This window comes from Polypterus senegalus, chromosome 15, assembly GCF_016835505.1.
Source record: "Polypterus senegalus isolate Bchr_013 chromosome 15, ASM1683550v1, whole genome shotgun sequence".
In the NCBI taxonomy this organism is placed as follows: domain Eukaryota; kingdom Metazoa; phylum Chordata; class Cladistia; order Polypteriformes; family Polypteridae; genus Polypterus; species Polypterus senegalus.
In genome coordinates this window covers 3,707,533-3,725,009 of record NC_053168.1, presented here as the reverse complement: position 1 = coordinate 3,725,009, position 17,477 = coordinate 3,707,533, and the positions used below count along the sequence as shown (strand labels likewise).

Here is a 17,477-nt window from a genome sequence, read left to right as displayed (position 1 = left end):
TTCCCTGTGTGTGCAGAGAGAGAGAGAGAGAGAGACACACACAGGTGTGTGCGTGCGAGAGACAGACATGCATGCACGCACGCACGCAGACAGGCCTGCGCAAGAGACACACTCACACACACAGGCAGGCCCGCATGGGGGACAGACACACACACGCACGCACGCCACAGAGACAGACACGCACACTCGCGACAGAGACAGACACGCACACGCACGCCACAGAGACAGACACGCACACCCGCGACAGAGACAGACACGCGCACACACGCACACCCGCAACAAAGACAGACACGCCCGCACGCACGCACACACACACACAGGCCTGTGACAGAGACAGATACACACACACGTGCATTGTTGCAATGTTATTTTTCTTGGTTGTTTATTAAATTACGGATCTTTCAAATGTTCATTTTTTTCCCCTGTGCTTAAAACTCATTAAAAAAGGTGTTTTTAGCAAGCGGGTCGTAAGGCTATAGCGCGAACTCTTGCAGTGTTAGTTTTCTCTGTTGTTCAAGGTTTTCTTAGTGTTAGCTCAATGTTTTTACATTTCGTTTACTATTATGCTGTGCATTCAATGGTATAATTAGCTATATTTGTGCTTAAAAATCTTAAAAAAATATATATTTACATACAGTTCATACGGTCTGGAACGGATTAATTGTATTTACATATAATCCAATTGGGGAAATTACTGTATTACTGTCAGACAAAATTACAGGCATTTTACGGAAATACAAACCAGTATTACTGAGAGAGAAAGTTAAAGGCACACAATACAGTGACGCATATTACAGCCACATACAAGGTCCCTTGCCATTTAATATCGGCTGTTCTACTAATGTTTATGCACTACTGTTCTAGCGCCCGTTATTGTAACGGGCTTAAGGTCTAGTCTGAAAATAAAGAAAGATGAAGGTCTCAGGAATGTCGATCTGCTCAAGTCCCCAAAACATTTTATCAGAGATCTTAGAAAGAGAAATTCGACAATTTCTGAAATCTCTGTCAATGCACCACGAGAGCAGCAACAAAGTCACAAAATTAAAGAAAGGGTTTAATTAACAAGAATTGGCACATCATTAGGCAGCTAGTTGGAGTGAAATTGGTTGGAGTTTGAGGCCCTGGTCTTCTGTTGGCTCCTTCGCTTCACATTTAATTTCTGTCTGGGTGCCATTAAAGGAAAGAAATGAAGCAACTCGGAGGAACTATGAAGAAATTCAGGGGAGCAAACCTTAAAAAACAAGTCAATTAAAATGAATTCACAAGAAGTTCACTTGCAGCACAAACAGGACACTCGTTAAAAAAAGGGTTAGAATGAAAACTTGCAGCCACGGTGGTCCTCCAGGACTGTACTTGGCGACCCCTGCTTCAGAAGACATGTGTGGAGATGAGAAGAACTACCAGAAGGACAACCACCACTGCAACATCCACCAATCTGGGATTTATGGCAGAAAGGCCAGACAGAAGCCTCTCCTTAGTGAAAGACATGGGGAAATCTGCTTGGAGTTTGCTAAAAGGCACTTAAAGAACTCTCAGACTGTGAGAAACAAGATTCTCTGGTCTCATAAAACCAAGATTAAAAGCATAGTGTTTGTAGCAAACCAGAAATCGCTCATCGCCTGTGCAACACAATTACAACGATGAAACACGGTGGTGGCAGCATCAGGCTCTGGGAACGTCTTGGGAAATGCAGGTCTGACATTGTGGTCAGCAACACAGAAGCGCCGCAGGGGACTGGACTTTCTCCGGTCCTGTTCAGCCAACATACATCAGATTTCCAATACGACTAGGAGTCCTGCCACGTGCAAACGTTCGCTGATGACACTGCTATTGTGGGCTGCATCAGGAGTGGACAGGAAGCTAATCAAAGACTTTCTTAAATGGTGTGACTCAAACCGCTTACACCTGAACACCAGCAAGACCAAGGAACTGGTGGTGGATTTTTGGAGGCCCAGGCCCCTCATGGACCCCGTGATCATCAGAGGTGACTGTGCAGAGGGTGCAGACCTATAAATACCTGGGAGTGCAGCTGGATGATAAACTGGACTGGACAGCCAATACTGATGCTCTGTGCAAGAGAGGACAGAGCCGACTATACTTTATTAGAAGGCTGGCGTCCTTCAACATCTGCAATAAGATACTGCAGATGTTCTATCAGACGGTTGTGGCGAGTGCCCTCTTCTACACGGTGGTGTGCTGGGGAGGCAGCATAAAGATGAAGGACGCCTCACGCCTGGACAAACTGGTGAGGAAGGCAGGCTCTATTGTAGGAGTAAAGTTGAACTCAGGGCCTCGGGCGCACAGCAAACTCCTGTCAATCATGCAGAATCCACTGCATCCAACTGCAACTGAACTGCAACCTCAGTGGCCGACTTTTCCCTGCTCCACTGACAGACTGAGGAGAACGTTCCTCTTCCACACTATGCGACTCTTCAATTCTACCCGGGGAAGTAAATGCTAACATTATTCAAAGTTATTGTCTGCTTTTACATGCATTTTTATTACTCTTTAATATTGTTTTTTGTATCAGTATACTGCTGCTGGATTATGTGAATTTCCCCTTGGGATTAATAAAGTATCTATCTATCTATCTTCTGTAGCAGGCCCCCAGAAGGCTTGTGAGGGGAAAATGAATGTGGCAAAATACAAGGAAATCCTGGAAGAAACTATGATGCAAGTCCACAGGAAACCTACACCATGGGAGATTATTTATTTGCCATAAAAACATCGAGTCAAAGATACATGAGGACGGCTTAAAAACAACAAAAATGTGAAAATCAGAGTCTGGATCTCAGTATAGTGGAGAATGTGTGGCTGAACCTGACAAAGGCTGCTCACTCACAATCATCCACAGAGCTTGACAACTGCACTCTCAGCTCAGAGATGTTTGCTGCAATTACCTCGTGGAATTAATAAAGCATCTTTAACTTTACTAACAATATATTTTATTTATATTAATATGGCTGTGGGGTAAACTATTTACACAGGGATTACAAACACAACAAAAATCACAACATGAAATGAATGGGACAAGGCATAAAAAATGATTGACAGGACACGGAGTAATTACATGTGGCAAGGAAATAATAAAGAAAAGCCAAATGTAAAAAGTCTAACAAGGACGTAAAATCCGGCCAGCAAAGCTCACAAAAGGCGAGGCACGCTAGACTATCAACACGACACACTGATGCGCTTCCTCGTACGAGTCCAATGATAATCTCTGTGTAAACACTACCGTGAGTGTGGCTGTTTGAACATAAACGAGACACCTCGAAGGCACGTCCTTCGCGATTCCAGTTAGCTCCTATGCCATGCCATGCCCTGCCCTGCGCAGCCCATCTCGACCCAATGCCAGTGCTGCGCGGTGCCCGCTCGGGAGGTGTCTCTTCTGCAAAACACAAGCCGCAGGTAGCGACATCCCAAAACTTCGCAAATCACTCTGCTGATAAAAGCTGCGGACATCGCAGGAGTTACTCGTTCAAGAACCCCGCTAAAGCAACTTCACTACCGGCTTGCGAACGGCCTACTTTGTCCACTATACGATGCACGGCAAAGCGAATTCTCAAAAGATAAATAAAGGGAACCGAATGCTGCGCGCTTGGTGGACCGCGTACCGAGCCGCGCTCTGCATTACTTTTCAAATGTTTACTTGAATGACGTCTCGAGCAGACAACGTCAAAAAACACGCTTTCAAAATATGCAGTAAAGGGGGCAAAAAAATCATCTGAGCGCCGTCGTAACATTCAAACTCACCAGCTTTTGCCTGCTCTTCTGCATCTTCCGTACGCTCCCACGGATCCGACTGACGCCGCTGAGGTCAACACGCAAGGAAGCGGCAGCACCGTAAATGGGCGGGGCTTAAGCGTGACGCACATATGCTGGGGACGTTGAGGGGAAAGGGTGAAGGCGGAGTTAACCTGTGGCGTATTAGATAAGGGACGCACGCATTGCTGTGCCAAAGGAGTTATATGGTGTATGAACCTGGGGCGCGAGTGCATAAAGATTAGCGATTACAATATGTTAAAGTACAGATTTGTTTGCTAAAACATGTTTCTGAATATTCAACGACAGCGTAGCAGGGCATTAAATTTACTAATATCTAGGTATGAACAATCATTAATCGATTATGTCTAAGAGGAAGACGTACGCTAAGTGCAAGTTTCAGCACGTTCAAAAAAATTTTATAAGTCTTGTTGGTGATCTGTTTGTTTGTTGCGTGTGTCTCGTTCTGCTCACCGAGGTTGTTTTATAATATTTTGAGTGTATTTTTGCACATTACTATTTATCTTTAATTGGCGACATGTTGGGATTTAGTGTTAGGGCCAAAACTGCAAACTACATTGCACGATACAATATGAGCCTTCGTAAAAATCTTAACAACTGCAGTAAATTAAATGGTAGTGTAGAAAAGCTGCCAGTGTGGCGTTTTACGCTGCAGTCCCCTAGGGAAGCAACCTGAGCTCAAAAGATGCCCGATGCAAGATCCCTCATAAGGGGAACCCCTGGACATGTTGGAGGTTGTTGTGGAAAAGATAAGGATGGTAATATTAGATGTCATCATGAAAAATGCCCTGCAGGGGGCGCTCTCTTGGAGTATTTTTAGCCCCAGGCTCATTCCACGATAAGAAGCACCCCTTGGGGGTCTTTTCCATAGACATATATAGATAGACGCCGCATTCACTGTGTTGCCCACTCGACACGATACGTCAGCGCATCCGCCACATTGCGAGTGGCAAAGTGCCATTTAAACTAATACAGGTTGACGTGGAAACCGGGTTTTCTGATGAAGAAACAATAACGCTTAAAACAGTATCGTTTACATACAACAGATTTTGGCGAATCGTTTAAATGAAATTATTTATATCCATTTATACACTAATAATGGCAATTATTAAATAATAACTATTATTATTATTAAATAATTCCTCCCATATAAGTAACATTTCTCGGACTGCCTTCTTCCATCTCCGAAACATTTCTAGACGTCGTCTTGTTCTTACCCAACACAGTACTGAAGTATCGGTTGATGCCCGAGTCACCTCACGTATAGATTACTGTAATGCTTTTCTATCTGGCATCCCACAAAAACGTATCCATCGCTTACAACGTCTTCCAAATTCTGCTGCTAGGATGATAACCTGCTGTTGTAAATCCACTGAACACATCACACCGATTCTGTCTCAACGTCACAGGCTCCCTGTTAACTACAGTGTCATCTCCAGGCAGAGGAGCAGCTTCAGCGACAGACCGTCCTGCTCCACTGACAGGCTGAGGAGACCCCACACTATGGGGGTAAACGTTAACATTATTCAAAGTTATTGTCTGTCTTTACCTGCATTTTTATTACTCTTTAATTTAATATTGTTTTTTGTATCAGTATGCTGCTGCTGGATTATGTAAATTTCCCCTTGGGATTAATAAAGTAGGGCGGCACGGTGGCGCAGTGGTAGCACTGCTGCCTCGCAGTTAGGAGACCCAGGTTCTCTTTCCAGGTCCTCCCTGTATGGAGTTTGCATGTTCTCCCCGTGTCTGCGTGGGTTTCCTCCCACAGTCCAAAGATATGCAGGTGTTTTGTTACGGGAAAATGGTTCCAGGGATTAGAACATAAGTAGGCAAAGAATCAGAGAGAAGAGGTCCAATACTTCTATTTTATTTACTTAATCAACTATAATAATCAAACACATATAATGCAGACATACAAAACAAAACAATACTTACAGACATATAAAAAGACATAGAGCCATCATCCCAGACCAGTAGACTGAGGGGGCCCGCTTGTCAGTCTTGTCAAAGGACCAACCCATTTTGCCTTTCATTTACCGGGCGGTGCCGCTGTCCCCACGGTTGAGCCTCCAAAGAAACTGAGGGCGAAACCTTCCCTTATATACTAATTGAGCGTCCTTGCCCAAAGCGGCTTACGTGTAAGCAGTGTATACAGAAGTGATTAGTTTCAGCACACACACCCTTCCACGGGACGCGGTGTTGTTTTGCACTTGGTCCTGATGATGACGACACCTGGTACCAGGAGGCACACAAAAATGAAGCCCCTTGAAGTGAAAAACAAGTCAGCGTGCCCCTTTATCCTGACGGAGACAGCGTCTGGTACCAAAAGGCACACAAAAATAGTGAAGCCCTCGAAGTGAAAAACAAGTCAGCATAACCCTCTGGCCATATTCCCAGTACTTTTCCTTCTTGAAGCTGGTTTTTGCGCTGAGCGACCAACGCCCATCTGCTCTCTTGATCCCCCCCTCTCTTTAGAAAAATCCTTCCATTACAGCAGGTTAGGTGGATTGGCGATTCTAAATTGGCCCTAGTGTGTGCTTGGTGTGTATGTGTGTGTCCTACGGTGGGTTGGCACCCTGCCCAGGATTGGTTCCTGCCTTGTGCCCTGTGTTGGCTGGGATTGGCTCCAGCAGACCCCCGTGACCCTGTGTTCGGATTCAGCGGGTTGGAAAATGGATGGATGGATGGGTAAATAAAGTATCTATCTATCTGTCTATCTATAGAATACAATACAAAATACCGCTCTTAACATTTAAAGCTCTCCACAACCTCACTGATCTCCTACAGACTGGCACTCCTCTCGCTCACTCAGATCCTGTAATTTGAGAGTATTCAGTCTGGATATTTGGTGCAGCCTTAGTTTGTGGGAGACTGACACAACTAAAGGCATGAATATAAAATGATGGTTGTCAATTTCAAACTGTGTTTCCGTAATGTGCTGCTTGAGAAAAAAACACATCATCCGAACCAATCTCAGCCCAAACGAACTGATTGATCAAAGATACACTGATGTCTTGCCCTAATGTCGACTGTCGGATAACACGCTCAGCTACTTTGACCACCTTGACTGGACCTTCAGAAGGAATCACCAAACCTCCTTTGTTTTTTAATGTGAGCGAGTGGTAGCTTTGATCATATGATGCCGGTACAGCGTCTGTTACCAAACTAGCACGGCACACATCACAGGACGGCAACACACATCAACAAGAATCTACATAGTCGGTGACTAAATACGTTTATCCAAAACATTGTTCGGAGGCTCACTTGAGCACATAAATGCATAGCTTTGCTAGCCTAGATTGGCGTAGCTAAAGTTAAGATTATAAAACGGGATTTTCTAATGGCCAAATATAACCAAAACAATTGTTCAGCCTTACCTGCGGGAATCCGAGGTACCACTGCACTCCAGGGAAGCTGCCATCTAGCATCTTGGGGGAAGCAGTGTCGGCAAGTCGCTGCCTTCCCCCATTAATCCTGATACTCTGTATGTTCAATTCATCACAATAACTATTCATAGTGGCTCTAAAATCCGTACTGACCCCAACTCTCTCTTCTGTTTCTTTTTCCGGTTTCTTTGTGGTGGCGACCTGTGTCACCTCCACCTACTCAAAGCATCCTGACGCTCCAACATTGATGGACTGAAAGCCAGAAGTCTACGTGACCATCATCATCAGGTCCTTCCATGAAAACCCTAAATACAAAGAGGACTGTTTGTCTAATGTTAGGTAGATTGCCCAGAGGGGACTGGGCGGTCTCTTGGTCTGGAACCCCTACAGATTTTATTTTTTTTCTCCAGCCTTTGGAGTTTTTTTTTGTTTTTTCTGTCCACCCTGGCCATCGGACCTTACTCTTATTCTATGTTAATTAATGTTGACTTATGTTTATCTTTTATTGTGTCTTCTATTTCTCTATTCATTTTGTAAAGCACTTTGAGCTACATTTTTTTTTGTATGAATATGCGCTATATAAATAAATGTTGATTGATCGATTGATTGATCCTGGCCGGGTTGAGCTGCCTGCCGGCCGTCCATCACACTATCTGTTATATAGTGCCTTTCACATCTATTCATGCATTATATCACACCTTTCAATCCCTCTGTTATATTGCGCCTTTCACATCAGTCGTGGTGTCCAGCAGGGTTCAGTGCTAGGGCTGCTGCTTTTTTTAATATACATATTGTCGCGGATGCCAGGGGCGACGACCCGGCCGGGACGCCTTGGAGGACCGGAAGTGGGCGTGTGCCCATCTGGGATCACATGTGGGCTGCCTTCCTGGTTGCTTTGGGGGCCATGGGTACAGGGCATGGAAGCTCCACCCTGTAGGGGCCCGTGGTCACCGCCAGGAGGCGCCACAATGCCCCTTGGGGAAGAATTAGGACGGCGCCCGGAGAGCTGCCGGGAGGACAGCTGGCACTTCCGCCATGCTGGGGCGTGACCAGAGGAGGAATGCCGTGAACACCTGGGGCTCATCCGGGGACTGATTAAAAGGGGCCGTCTCCATTCATTCAGCGCTAGAGTCGGGTGGAAGGAGGACAAGGCAGAAGAGAGTGGAGGCGGCCCGAAGAAAGGCATTTGAGTGGCCAGGACTGTGTTGGGGTTTGTGCACTACTTTGGACTGGGTCTGAGTGACCATTTATTTGTATATATTTGTGTAAATAAACGTGTGGTGGTTTGATGTACAACATGTCCGCCTGTCTGTGTCCGGGCCGCGTCCACAATATATATATATATATATATAAACTATTTGAAGAGGAATATAAATAAGAAGCCTGTGGTGGGTTGGCACCCTGCCCAGGATTGGTTCCTGCCTTGTGCCCTGTGTTGGCTGGGATTGGCTCTAGCAGACCCCCGTGATCCTGTATTCGGATTCAGCGGGTTAGAAAATGGATGGATAAATAAGAAGCTGGTTAGGTTTGCAGATGATACCGAGATTGTTAGGCTACAAGTCCAATGAAAAATGAAAGTTGGTTGGAACAAAAACCTGCAGCCACAGGAGGCCCCCAGGACCGAGCTTGAGAAGCACTGTTGTAATGTTTTAATCTTTCTATCTGCTTTATAGTGCCTTTCGCATCCACAGTATCTGTCTGTCTGTCTATCATATAGTGCCTTTCACATCCATCTGTCTATCTTTCTTGGTGGTCCTCTATTTCCATCTCTGAATGTTTTACTTTGGTATTCTCCACCTTTTTTCCCCTGCTTAATTTTTCTTCACATTCCTTTTCATTCATTAATAAGAAATTAATTTTAGTTAGTTCTTTAGCTGCTAATATTCACCCGCCATCTTGATGAAAAAAAAAAACAAGACTAATGTTTTATAAATGTTTGAAGCAACCGTACAGCTTAATTCTTTTAGATCTTTAATCAACACATCTTCATATGAAATTAATCTTTATTCATTTTTCTAAGTAAAAAATGTTGACAAATTGAAACCTTTGTTTATATTCAACGCCTCAGCAAACTTTTCAGACAACCGCAGGGTTTACATTTCTTTTGCATTATAACAATAAAGGTAAACACAGAAATATAGTCCTGTTTTAATATTAAAGCTTTTTTTTTTAACACAACAGAAATCTTAACATCCGAGGCAAAGCTGCAGACAGCTGCGTACATCAGAGAAGACCCCATTGATTGTAAAAACGATGAATTTAATGGGACACTTTGAAACATAATGTAAGCAGTCGGACATGTCACCGTCTTACTTTATATGTTGGTACTAAATAGTAACGTGGCACTGCCCAGGCCTCACACCTTTCAACTGAGTCTTTAAATACAGCCAACTCTGCCGCACACACGTTAATTGGCCTTCAGCATCAGAACACTGAGCAGATGAACCGTGTCGGCCTCTGGTTTGTTTATGCAGGCCAAGCCACAATGGCATCTTGTAAATACCACCCAGGCTGATATTTTATGTCTTTTTTAAAAATAAGGCAACATCTTGGAAAAGATGAAGAAGGTTAAGACAGTTATTTAAAGTCAAGGAGGTGGACATTGGTACCTGAGAATACTGAAGTGTTGTTTGTTGATTAGCACATGCAAGTCTGCCGCTTCAAGAATTATTACAGGAACCAGAAATTATGAGCACGTAACTCCAGTTCCTTAACTCCCATTCCTCAAACTGGCTCCCAGTTTGATTTGGGGCTGATTTCAAAATCCTCCTTTTAACTTAGAAAGCCTTGAATGGCTGAAGCCCTGCTTACTTATCTGAACTTATCATTACTTATAAACCTGAGCACAGATTGAGGCCTCAAGGTGCTGGCCTGCTTATAATTCCAACAATTCATAAAATAACAGCACGCGCTGTTCCACGAGCCCCTTAGTTCTCACTTTTGCCTTATGGCCCGGTGCGCCATCATGCTGGTCCCCAATCTGTTCTTGGATGGTTGGAAGAAGTTGCTCACGGAGGAGGTTTTGCTCCCATTTTTTATTCCTGGCTGTGTTCTTAGGCAAAATAAAATTGTGAGTGAGAAGCAACCCCACGTGATACGAATGGTCTCAGGATGCTTTACTGTTGGCTGGACAGGACCAAAGGAAGCGCCGGTCACCTTTTCTTTTTTCCAGATGCCCCAAAACAATCGGAAAAGGGATTTATCCCAGAAAATGACTTGACCCCAGCAGTCCAATCCCTTTACTCCAATCTGAGGCTAAGGATCTGCGCTGGTATCCACAAGGTTGCTGGTTCGAATCACCGTCACTGCCAAAAGAGATCCTACTCTGCTGGGCCCTTGAGCAAGACCCTTAACCTGTAATTGCTCCAGGTGCGCTGTACAATGGCTGACCCTGCGCTCTGACCCTAAGGGGTATGTGAAAACTAACAAATTTCTAATATAAGAAATTGTATAAGGCAAAATAAAGAACAAAAAAAAATGAATATCAGTCTGTCCCTTAAGTTTTTTTCTTGGCTTCTTTCTTGTCCTTCTTGACACCCACCAGGCCCAACCTCCAAAAGTCCTCCCCTCACTCAAACCTGCCTGCTGCCATTCATTCCTGAGCAAGCTCTGCACTGGTGGTGCCCCCCCTGATCCTGAGCCATGAATAAAGAGTGGCACCAAAACATCCTCCGAGAGAAACTTCTCCCAACCATCCAAGAACAGTTTGGTGACCAACATGATGGTGTACCGGGCCAGAAGGCAAAAGTGACAACTTAGTGACTCAGGGAACAAAACATCTAAATTTTGGGTCCTTGGCCAGGAAACTCCCCAGACCTTAATCCCCATTGAGAACTTGTGGTCAAGAGATGGTTGGGCAACAAACAAAAACCCACCAATTCTGACAAACTCCAAGAGTGGGCTGCCATCAGTCAGGAATGGGCCCAGAAGCAGGGCTGTGGAGTCGGAGTCGGAGACAATTTTGGGTACCTGGAGTCGGAGTCGGCAAAAAGTTAACCGACTCCGACTCCTACTAAATTTAAATGTCAATTAAAAAAGTAAGTTGAAATGTCCCAATTCACAAACAGTCATAATGAACTACTTCTCTGCTGTAAGAATAAAGCCCAATGCATGCAGTGCATAATGTTACCACAAAACGAACATGTCAAGTAACCATGAAGCATGCTTTTCATTGACTGTATGCGTCACTATATGGGATGTAATGCACAGGTAAGGTGCGGCACCGCTTTCCATTGTGTCGTGTTCCACTGTTACAGGGAACTGTGAACCTAGCCTAAAGCCCCCCATACATTTACAGATGCACTGCCGATTTTTCGGCCGTTCAACGAGTCATCACGCGTCAAACGCCTGAAAAATCATCTGGTGTGTTCTCAGCTCCGTCGGCTCCCCTTCGCTACGCGCTAGTGAGAGGGGCCGAAGGAGCCGAGAACACAGATCTCCCTACCTGTCTCCAGCAGAGGCTCGTCCTGCTGATCAGCTGGCCGGTGACTGACACAATGCACTAAACTTCCGGCTGGCTGACAGAGGAGACGGCCACTGCAGCAGACAGAGGCATCACGTTACTTCGGATGGGGGCGGTGGTCGAGATTTTCGGCAAGCTGGATCTGCCGTCCATGTGGACACCCGCAATCTGCGGCCGCCAATCAATTGTGTTTGTCTTTAATCTGGCATTATAGTAGAGTGTTGGCTTCCTAGCCAGTAGTTCTGTGGTGAAATGACATGTATGTTGCCTTCCTTTCCTTCAATGGATGTAGAAAATACATTAGCATAGTATATACATACAAAGGAGTCGGAGTCGGGAGATTTAGAAACTGAGGAGTCGGAGCATTTATCTACTGACTCCACAGCCCTGCCCAGAAGTTGATTGTCAGACAGCATGCCAGGGCGAATTGCAGAGGTCTTGAAAAAGAAAGAAGGGCCAACACTGCAAATATTGACTCTTTGAGTAAACTTAATGTCATTGCTAGTAAAAACCTTTGAAAGTTATGAAATGCTTGTCATTCTACTTCAGTGTGCCATAAAAACATCTGACAAAAAGATCTAAAAACAACGAAGCAGCAAACTTTGTGAAAACCAACACTTGGGTCGTTCTCAAAACATTTGCCCACAATTGTACAATAAATATAGAGAATGGTGATATTCTATTGTTATACAAAATAACAAAGAATGTAATTATGTAAAAAATCTCTGCGTACAACTTGCAAATACATTTATCCATAAAATGAGTTAGTAACTGACTTCCAAACTATGATTTATTTATGGATGACCTTAATTCTTTTATATACTCTTATCAAAAATATTAAAAACAGTAAGGCAGTTAAAGCATTACATTGGTTATGCAAATATTAATGTATTTAATATGTACATACACCGTTTGAAAATGTTATACATGACAAAATTCCCCTGGCATCATGTTATTCATTTGAACATTTTGTCTTTATCCGGCTGTAGAATTTACTTGAATCAACTTTTCATTTTTCGACATAATCTCCCTGCTTTTCAATACACTCTGTCCACCGGCCAACAAGCTGTCGTATTCCTTCATTAAAAAATGTTTCAGGCTGAGCCGCGAGCCACGAGTGCACCGCTGTCTTCACCTCTTCATCAGACGTGAATCTTCGTCCCCGTAGGGCTTCTTTCAGGGGACCGAACAGGTAATAGTTCGATGGGGCGAGATCGGGACTATGGGGAGGATTCTTTAACACCTCGAAACGAAGTTTCTGCAGAGTGTCAATAGCGTTACCCGCGGTGTGCGCACGCGCATTGTCAGGCAAGAACACGATGCCCTCGGATGACAGTCCTCGCCGTCTCGTCCGAAGTGCGGGCTCTAGCTCCTCGGTGAGCATCTCACTGTAACGAGCACTGTTGGCTGTCAAACCTTTTTCCTGATAATGTTCCAATATTGGACCCTGATAATCCCAGAAAATTGTCAGCATCAATTTTGCAGCCGATGGCCGACTTTTGAACTTTTTCTTGGTCGGCGGTTGAGAAGGCGTCCATTCCATACACTGCCGTTTACTCTCGGGCTCGTAGTGATGAATCCATGTCTTATCACCGGTAATGATTCTTTTTAAGAAATGTTCCCCTTCCTTAGAGTATCGGTCCAAATGCTGTCTGCAGATCTCCAAGCGCTTCTGTTTCTGCTCTTCTGGGAGTTCTCTCGGTACCCATCTGGCACCAACGTTTCGAAATCCAAGTCTGTCGTGGATTATTGCGTAGGCAGAGCCACGGCTGATGTGCAAGTGATTTGCCACATCGTCTACCGTCAATCGCCTGTTCCACAGAATCATTTCACGGGCGCGCTCGATGTTGTCATTAGTCGTGGACGTGGACGGGCGTCCGGCTCTTTCTTCGTGGCAAACACTCGTGCGACCTTCCTTGAACTTCTCTATCCATTCATATACAGTTCTTCGCGATAAAACACTTTCTCCGTACTGTGCACACAGTCTTCGATAAATATCGGCGCCGGGCACACCCTCAGACCACAAACAACGAATCACTGCACGTTGCTCTTCTTTCGTGCAAATAACAATCGGGGTAGCCATCGCTTCTCGCACCGCAGTTACAAATGACCTGACGTCATACGTTCACACCTGCACGGCAGTGACTGGGGTGTCAGGGACCTCGTATGGAAAGCCAGTGCTGCCAACACACGTTTGAATATAACCGGAGTTCAGATCACCTTTGACTCACCCTCGTATATGTTTTGTTATATGCATTGTGATAATATAATGTATAAATTGTAATTTAAAAAAAAACGCTCTTCTCCGATCAAGCGACTCCCATCTCCGGGAGTCAGCCACTTCCGGGCCGCCGAATGACGCGCGCTCTTTGACCCGGATGCGGAATCCCGGCGAAATGAGATAAACAACACAACAGTGCGCAGAGAAAAGAAAATGAATTGTGGATTGTAGCACACATCATAAATAGTAAAACGTACCAAATACAGATGAATAGAGATCAGTATCGGAGCACATAAAGATCAGTCCACACAAGGAGTATAATTGTATAGCGGCGCGCATCTGAAGACAGAGAAAATAACCGCAGGATGGAAAGCACAATCTGATGCACTACAAGTAAACTGACAACGAAAGAGAAAAGGTAAATGATGTCTGTTATTGCACCGTTTACTTTTCTGATGTGTGTTGCCTAGCAGATGCCGTTTTTTGCCGTCGCTACTCATTCGCTTTATTTTGCACGAGTTTATGGAGAACGTGTTGGTGTGGTGTGAATGTCTGAATTAATCAAGCGTATCAGAGAATTGCGTTTTATGTAGCGAGAGTAGGGAGCAGCTCGAGGAGACCCTGGAGAGGTGGAGGTCTGCTCTAGAGAGCAGAGCCGAGGAATGAAGGTCAGTAGGACCACCAAGACACAATACATGTGTGTGAATGAGAGGGAGGTCAGTGAGGATACAAGGAGTGGAGCTGGCGAAGGTGAAGGAGTTTAAATACTTGGGATCAACAGTACAGAGTAATGGGGAGTGTGGAAGAGAAGTGAAGAAGAGAGTGCAGGCAGGGTGGAGAAGAGTGTCAGGAGTGATTTGTGACAGACGGGTATCAGCAAGAGTGAAAGGGAAGGACTACAGGACGGTAGTGAGACCAGCTGTGTTATATGGGCTGGAGACGCTGGCACAGGAGACAGAGCTGGAGGTGGCAGAGTTAAAGATGTTAAGATGAGCATTGAGTGTGACGAGGATGGACAGGATTAGAAATGAGGACCTTAGAGGGTCAGCTCAGGTGGGACAGTTGGGAAACAAAGTCAGAGGGGCGAGATGGCATTGGTTTGGACATGTGCAGAGGAGAGCTGCTGGGTATACTGGGAGAAGTCAAGTATAGCTGTATTGTCCTCTCAACCATGTACGTTAAGGCACACTGTAAGATGAAATAATGTCATCCAGGACCAAAGGTGCAATGTACGAGCACTGCAAAAAAAAAATGGCATGTCTCATTAAAATAAAACAAAAATATGTTGGTTGCACATAATAAAATTGTTTTTATCAAAAATAATTACATTTTGCTTAATGCACTAAATTAATACAGGGAGTGCAGAATTATTAGGCAAGTTGTATTTTTGAGGAATAATTTTATTATTGAACAACAACCATGTTCTCAATGAACCCAAAAAACTCATTAATATCAAAGCTGAATATTTTTGGAAGTAGTTTTTAGTTTGTTTTTAGTTTTAGCTATTTTAGGGGGATATCTGTGTGTGCAGGTGACTATTACTGTGCATAATTATTAGGCAACTTAACAAAAAACAAATATATACCCATTTCAATTGTTTATTTTTACCAGTGAAACCAATATAACATCTCCACATTCACAAATATACCATTTCTGACATACAAAAACAAATCAGTGACCAATATAGTCACCTTTCTTTGCAAGGACACTCAAAAGCCTGCCATCCATGGATTCTGTCAGTGTTTTGATCTGTTCACCATCAACATTGCGTGCAGCAGCAACCACAGCCTCCCAGACACTGTTCAGAGAGGTGTACTGTTTTCCTTCCTTGTAAATCTCACATTTGATGATGGACCACAGGTTCTCAATGGGGTTCAGATCAGGTGAACAAGGAGGCCATGTCATTAGTTTTTCTTCTTTTATACCCTTTCTTGCCAGCCACGCTGTGGAGTACTTGGATGCGTGTGATGGAGCATTGTCCTGCATGAAAATCATGTTTTTCTTGAAGGATGCAGACTTCTTCCTGTACCACTGCTTGAAGAAGGTGTCTTCCAGAAACTGGCAGTAGGACTGGGAGTTGAGCTTGACTCCATCCTCAACCCGAAAAGGCCCCACAAGCTCATCTTTGATGATACCAGCCCAAACCAGTACTCCACCTCCACCTTGCTGGCGTCTGAGTCGGACTGGAGCTCTCTGCCCTTTACCAATCCAGCCACGGGCCCATCAAGACTCACTCTCATCTCATCAGTCCATAAAACCTTAGAAAAATCAGTCTTGAGATATTTCTTGGCCCAGTCTTGACGTTTCAGCTTGTGTGTCTTGTTCAGTGGTGGTCGTCTTTCAGCCTTTCTTACCTTGGCCATGTCTCTGAGTATTGCACACCTTGTGCTTTTGGGCACTCCAGTGATGTTGCAGCTCTGAAATATGGCCAAACTGGTGGCAAGTGGCATCTTGGCAGCTGCACGCTTGACTTTTCTCAGTTCATGGGCAGTTATTTTGTGCCTTGGTTTTTCCACACGCTTCTTGCGACCCTGTTGACTATTTTGAATGAAACGCTTGATTGTTCGATGATCACGCTTCAGAAGCTTTGCAATTTTAAGAGTGCTGCATCCCTCTGCAAGATATCTTACTGTTTTTGACTTTTCTGAGCCTGTCAAGTCCTTCTTTTGACCCATTTTGCCAAAGGAAAGGAAGTTGCCTAATAATTATGCACACCTGATATAGGGTGTTGATGTCATTAGACCACACCCCTTCTCATTACAGAGATGCACATCACCTAATATGCTTAATTGGTAGTAAGCTTTCGAGCCTATACAGCTTGGAGTAAGACAACATGCATAAAGAGGATGATGTGGACAAAATACTCATTTGCCTAATAATTCCGCACTCCCTGTATATCCTTAAACAATATGATTTTTTTTTTATATAAAATGAATGACACGGTACTTCTGTACTAAACAGACAGCACGGATGGCTAGAACCTTTTTCTGTTATTGTGACACAATTTGGATTTTCGTTTTCTATCATTAGGCACCCAAAGGGGACATTAACATTAGGGAGCTATTGCAACTCTGTTCCACCCCACTAACTTTAAGGTTAGTATTTGTGGTTGGGGTGGGTCAGTCTGATAATTTAAGCTCCAAAAATTAAGCAACGGGGGCGCCTCTCCCACGGAGCCCAACACTAGAATGGGTAGGAAGTGCTGTCCATTTAATACACAAAATGAAACCTTTTCATTCTCTGTTAAATTAATTATATTGTGTTAAATGAACATGTCAATAAGGCAAAATATTTTAGCAGTTGTTTTACAAACTTTTTAAAAAATGCACCTCACCGAGTTACTTAGCTATAACCTTTTTAGGTTCTCAATTATCCTTGTGTGCCCTGTGGTGGGCTGGCACCCTGCCTGGAGATTTTTTCCTGCCTTGTGCCCTGTGCTGGCTGGGATTGGCTTCAACAGGCCCCTGTGACCCTATGTTAGAATTTAGTGGGTTGGAAGATGACTGACTGACTGAATTATCCTTGTTTCAGTATCATTTTATAGTTCATGTTCTAAGTTATTAATAAGAAGTATTCAGGTTTGCTTATACCAAAACTAGTTTTATTTGGTAAAAACAGTACAAAC

At 44.2% G+C, this 17,477-nt stretch overlaps 2 protein-coding genes across 2 annotated transcripts in view; one reads left to right on the top strand and one right to left on the bottom strand.

Annotated features, from left to right (window-relative positions):
• Positions 1-3,842, bottom strand: part of atp2c1 (ATPase secretory pathway Ca2+ transporting 1) — a 114,345-nt gene extending 110,503 nt beyond the window's left edge. The window contains exon 1 of the mRNA XM_039737476.1: positions 3,754-3,842. Coding sequence (XP_039593410.1) covers positions 3,754-3,777 — 24 coding nt within the window. The 5' untranslated portion in view covers positions 3,778-3,842. The remainder of the gene's footprint in view (positions 1-3,753) is intronic.
• A 10,175-nt stretch (positions 3,843-14,017) lies between these two features.
• pik3r4 (phosphoinositide-3-kinase, regulatory subunit 4) overlaps positions 14,018-17,477 on the top strand; it is a 137,308-nt gene continuing 133,848 nt past the window's right edge. The window contains exon 1 of the mRNA XM_039737397.1: positions 14,018-14,270. The gene's annotated coding sequence lies outside the window, so the exon portion shown is untranslated. The remainder of the gene's footprint in view (positions 14,271-17,477) is intronic.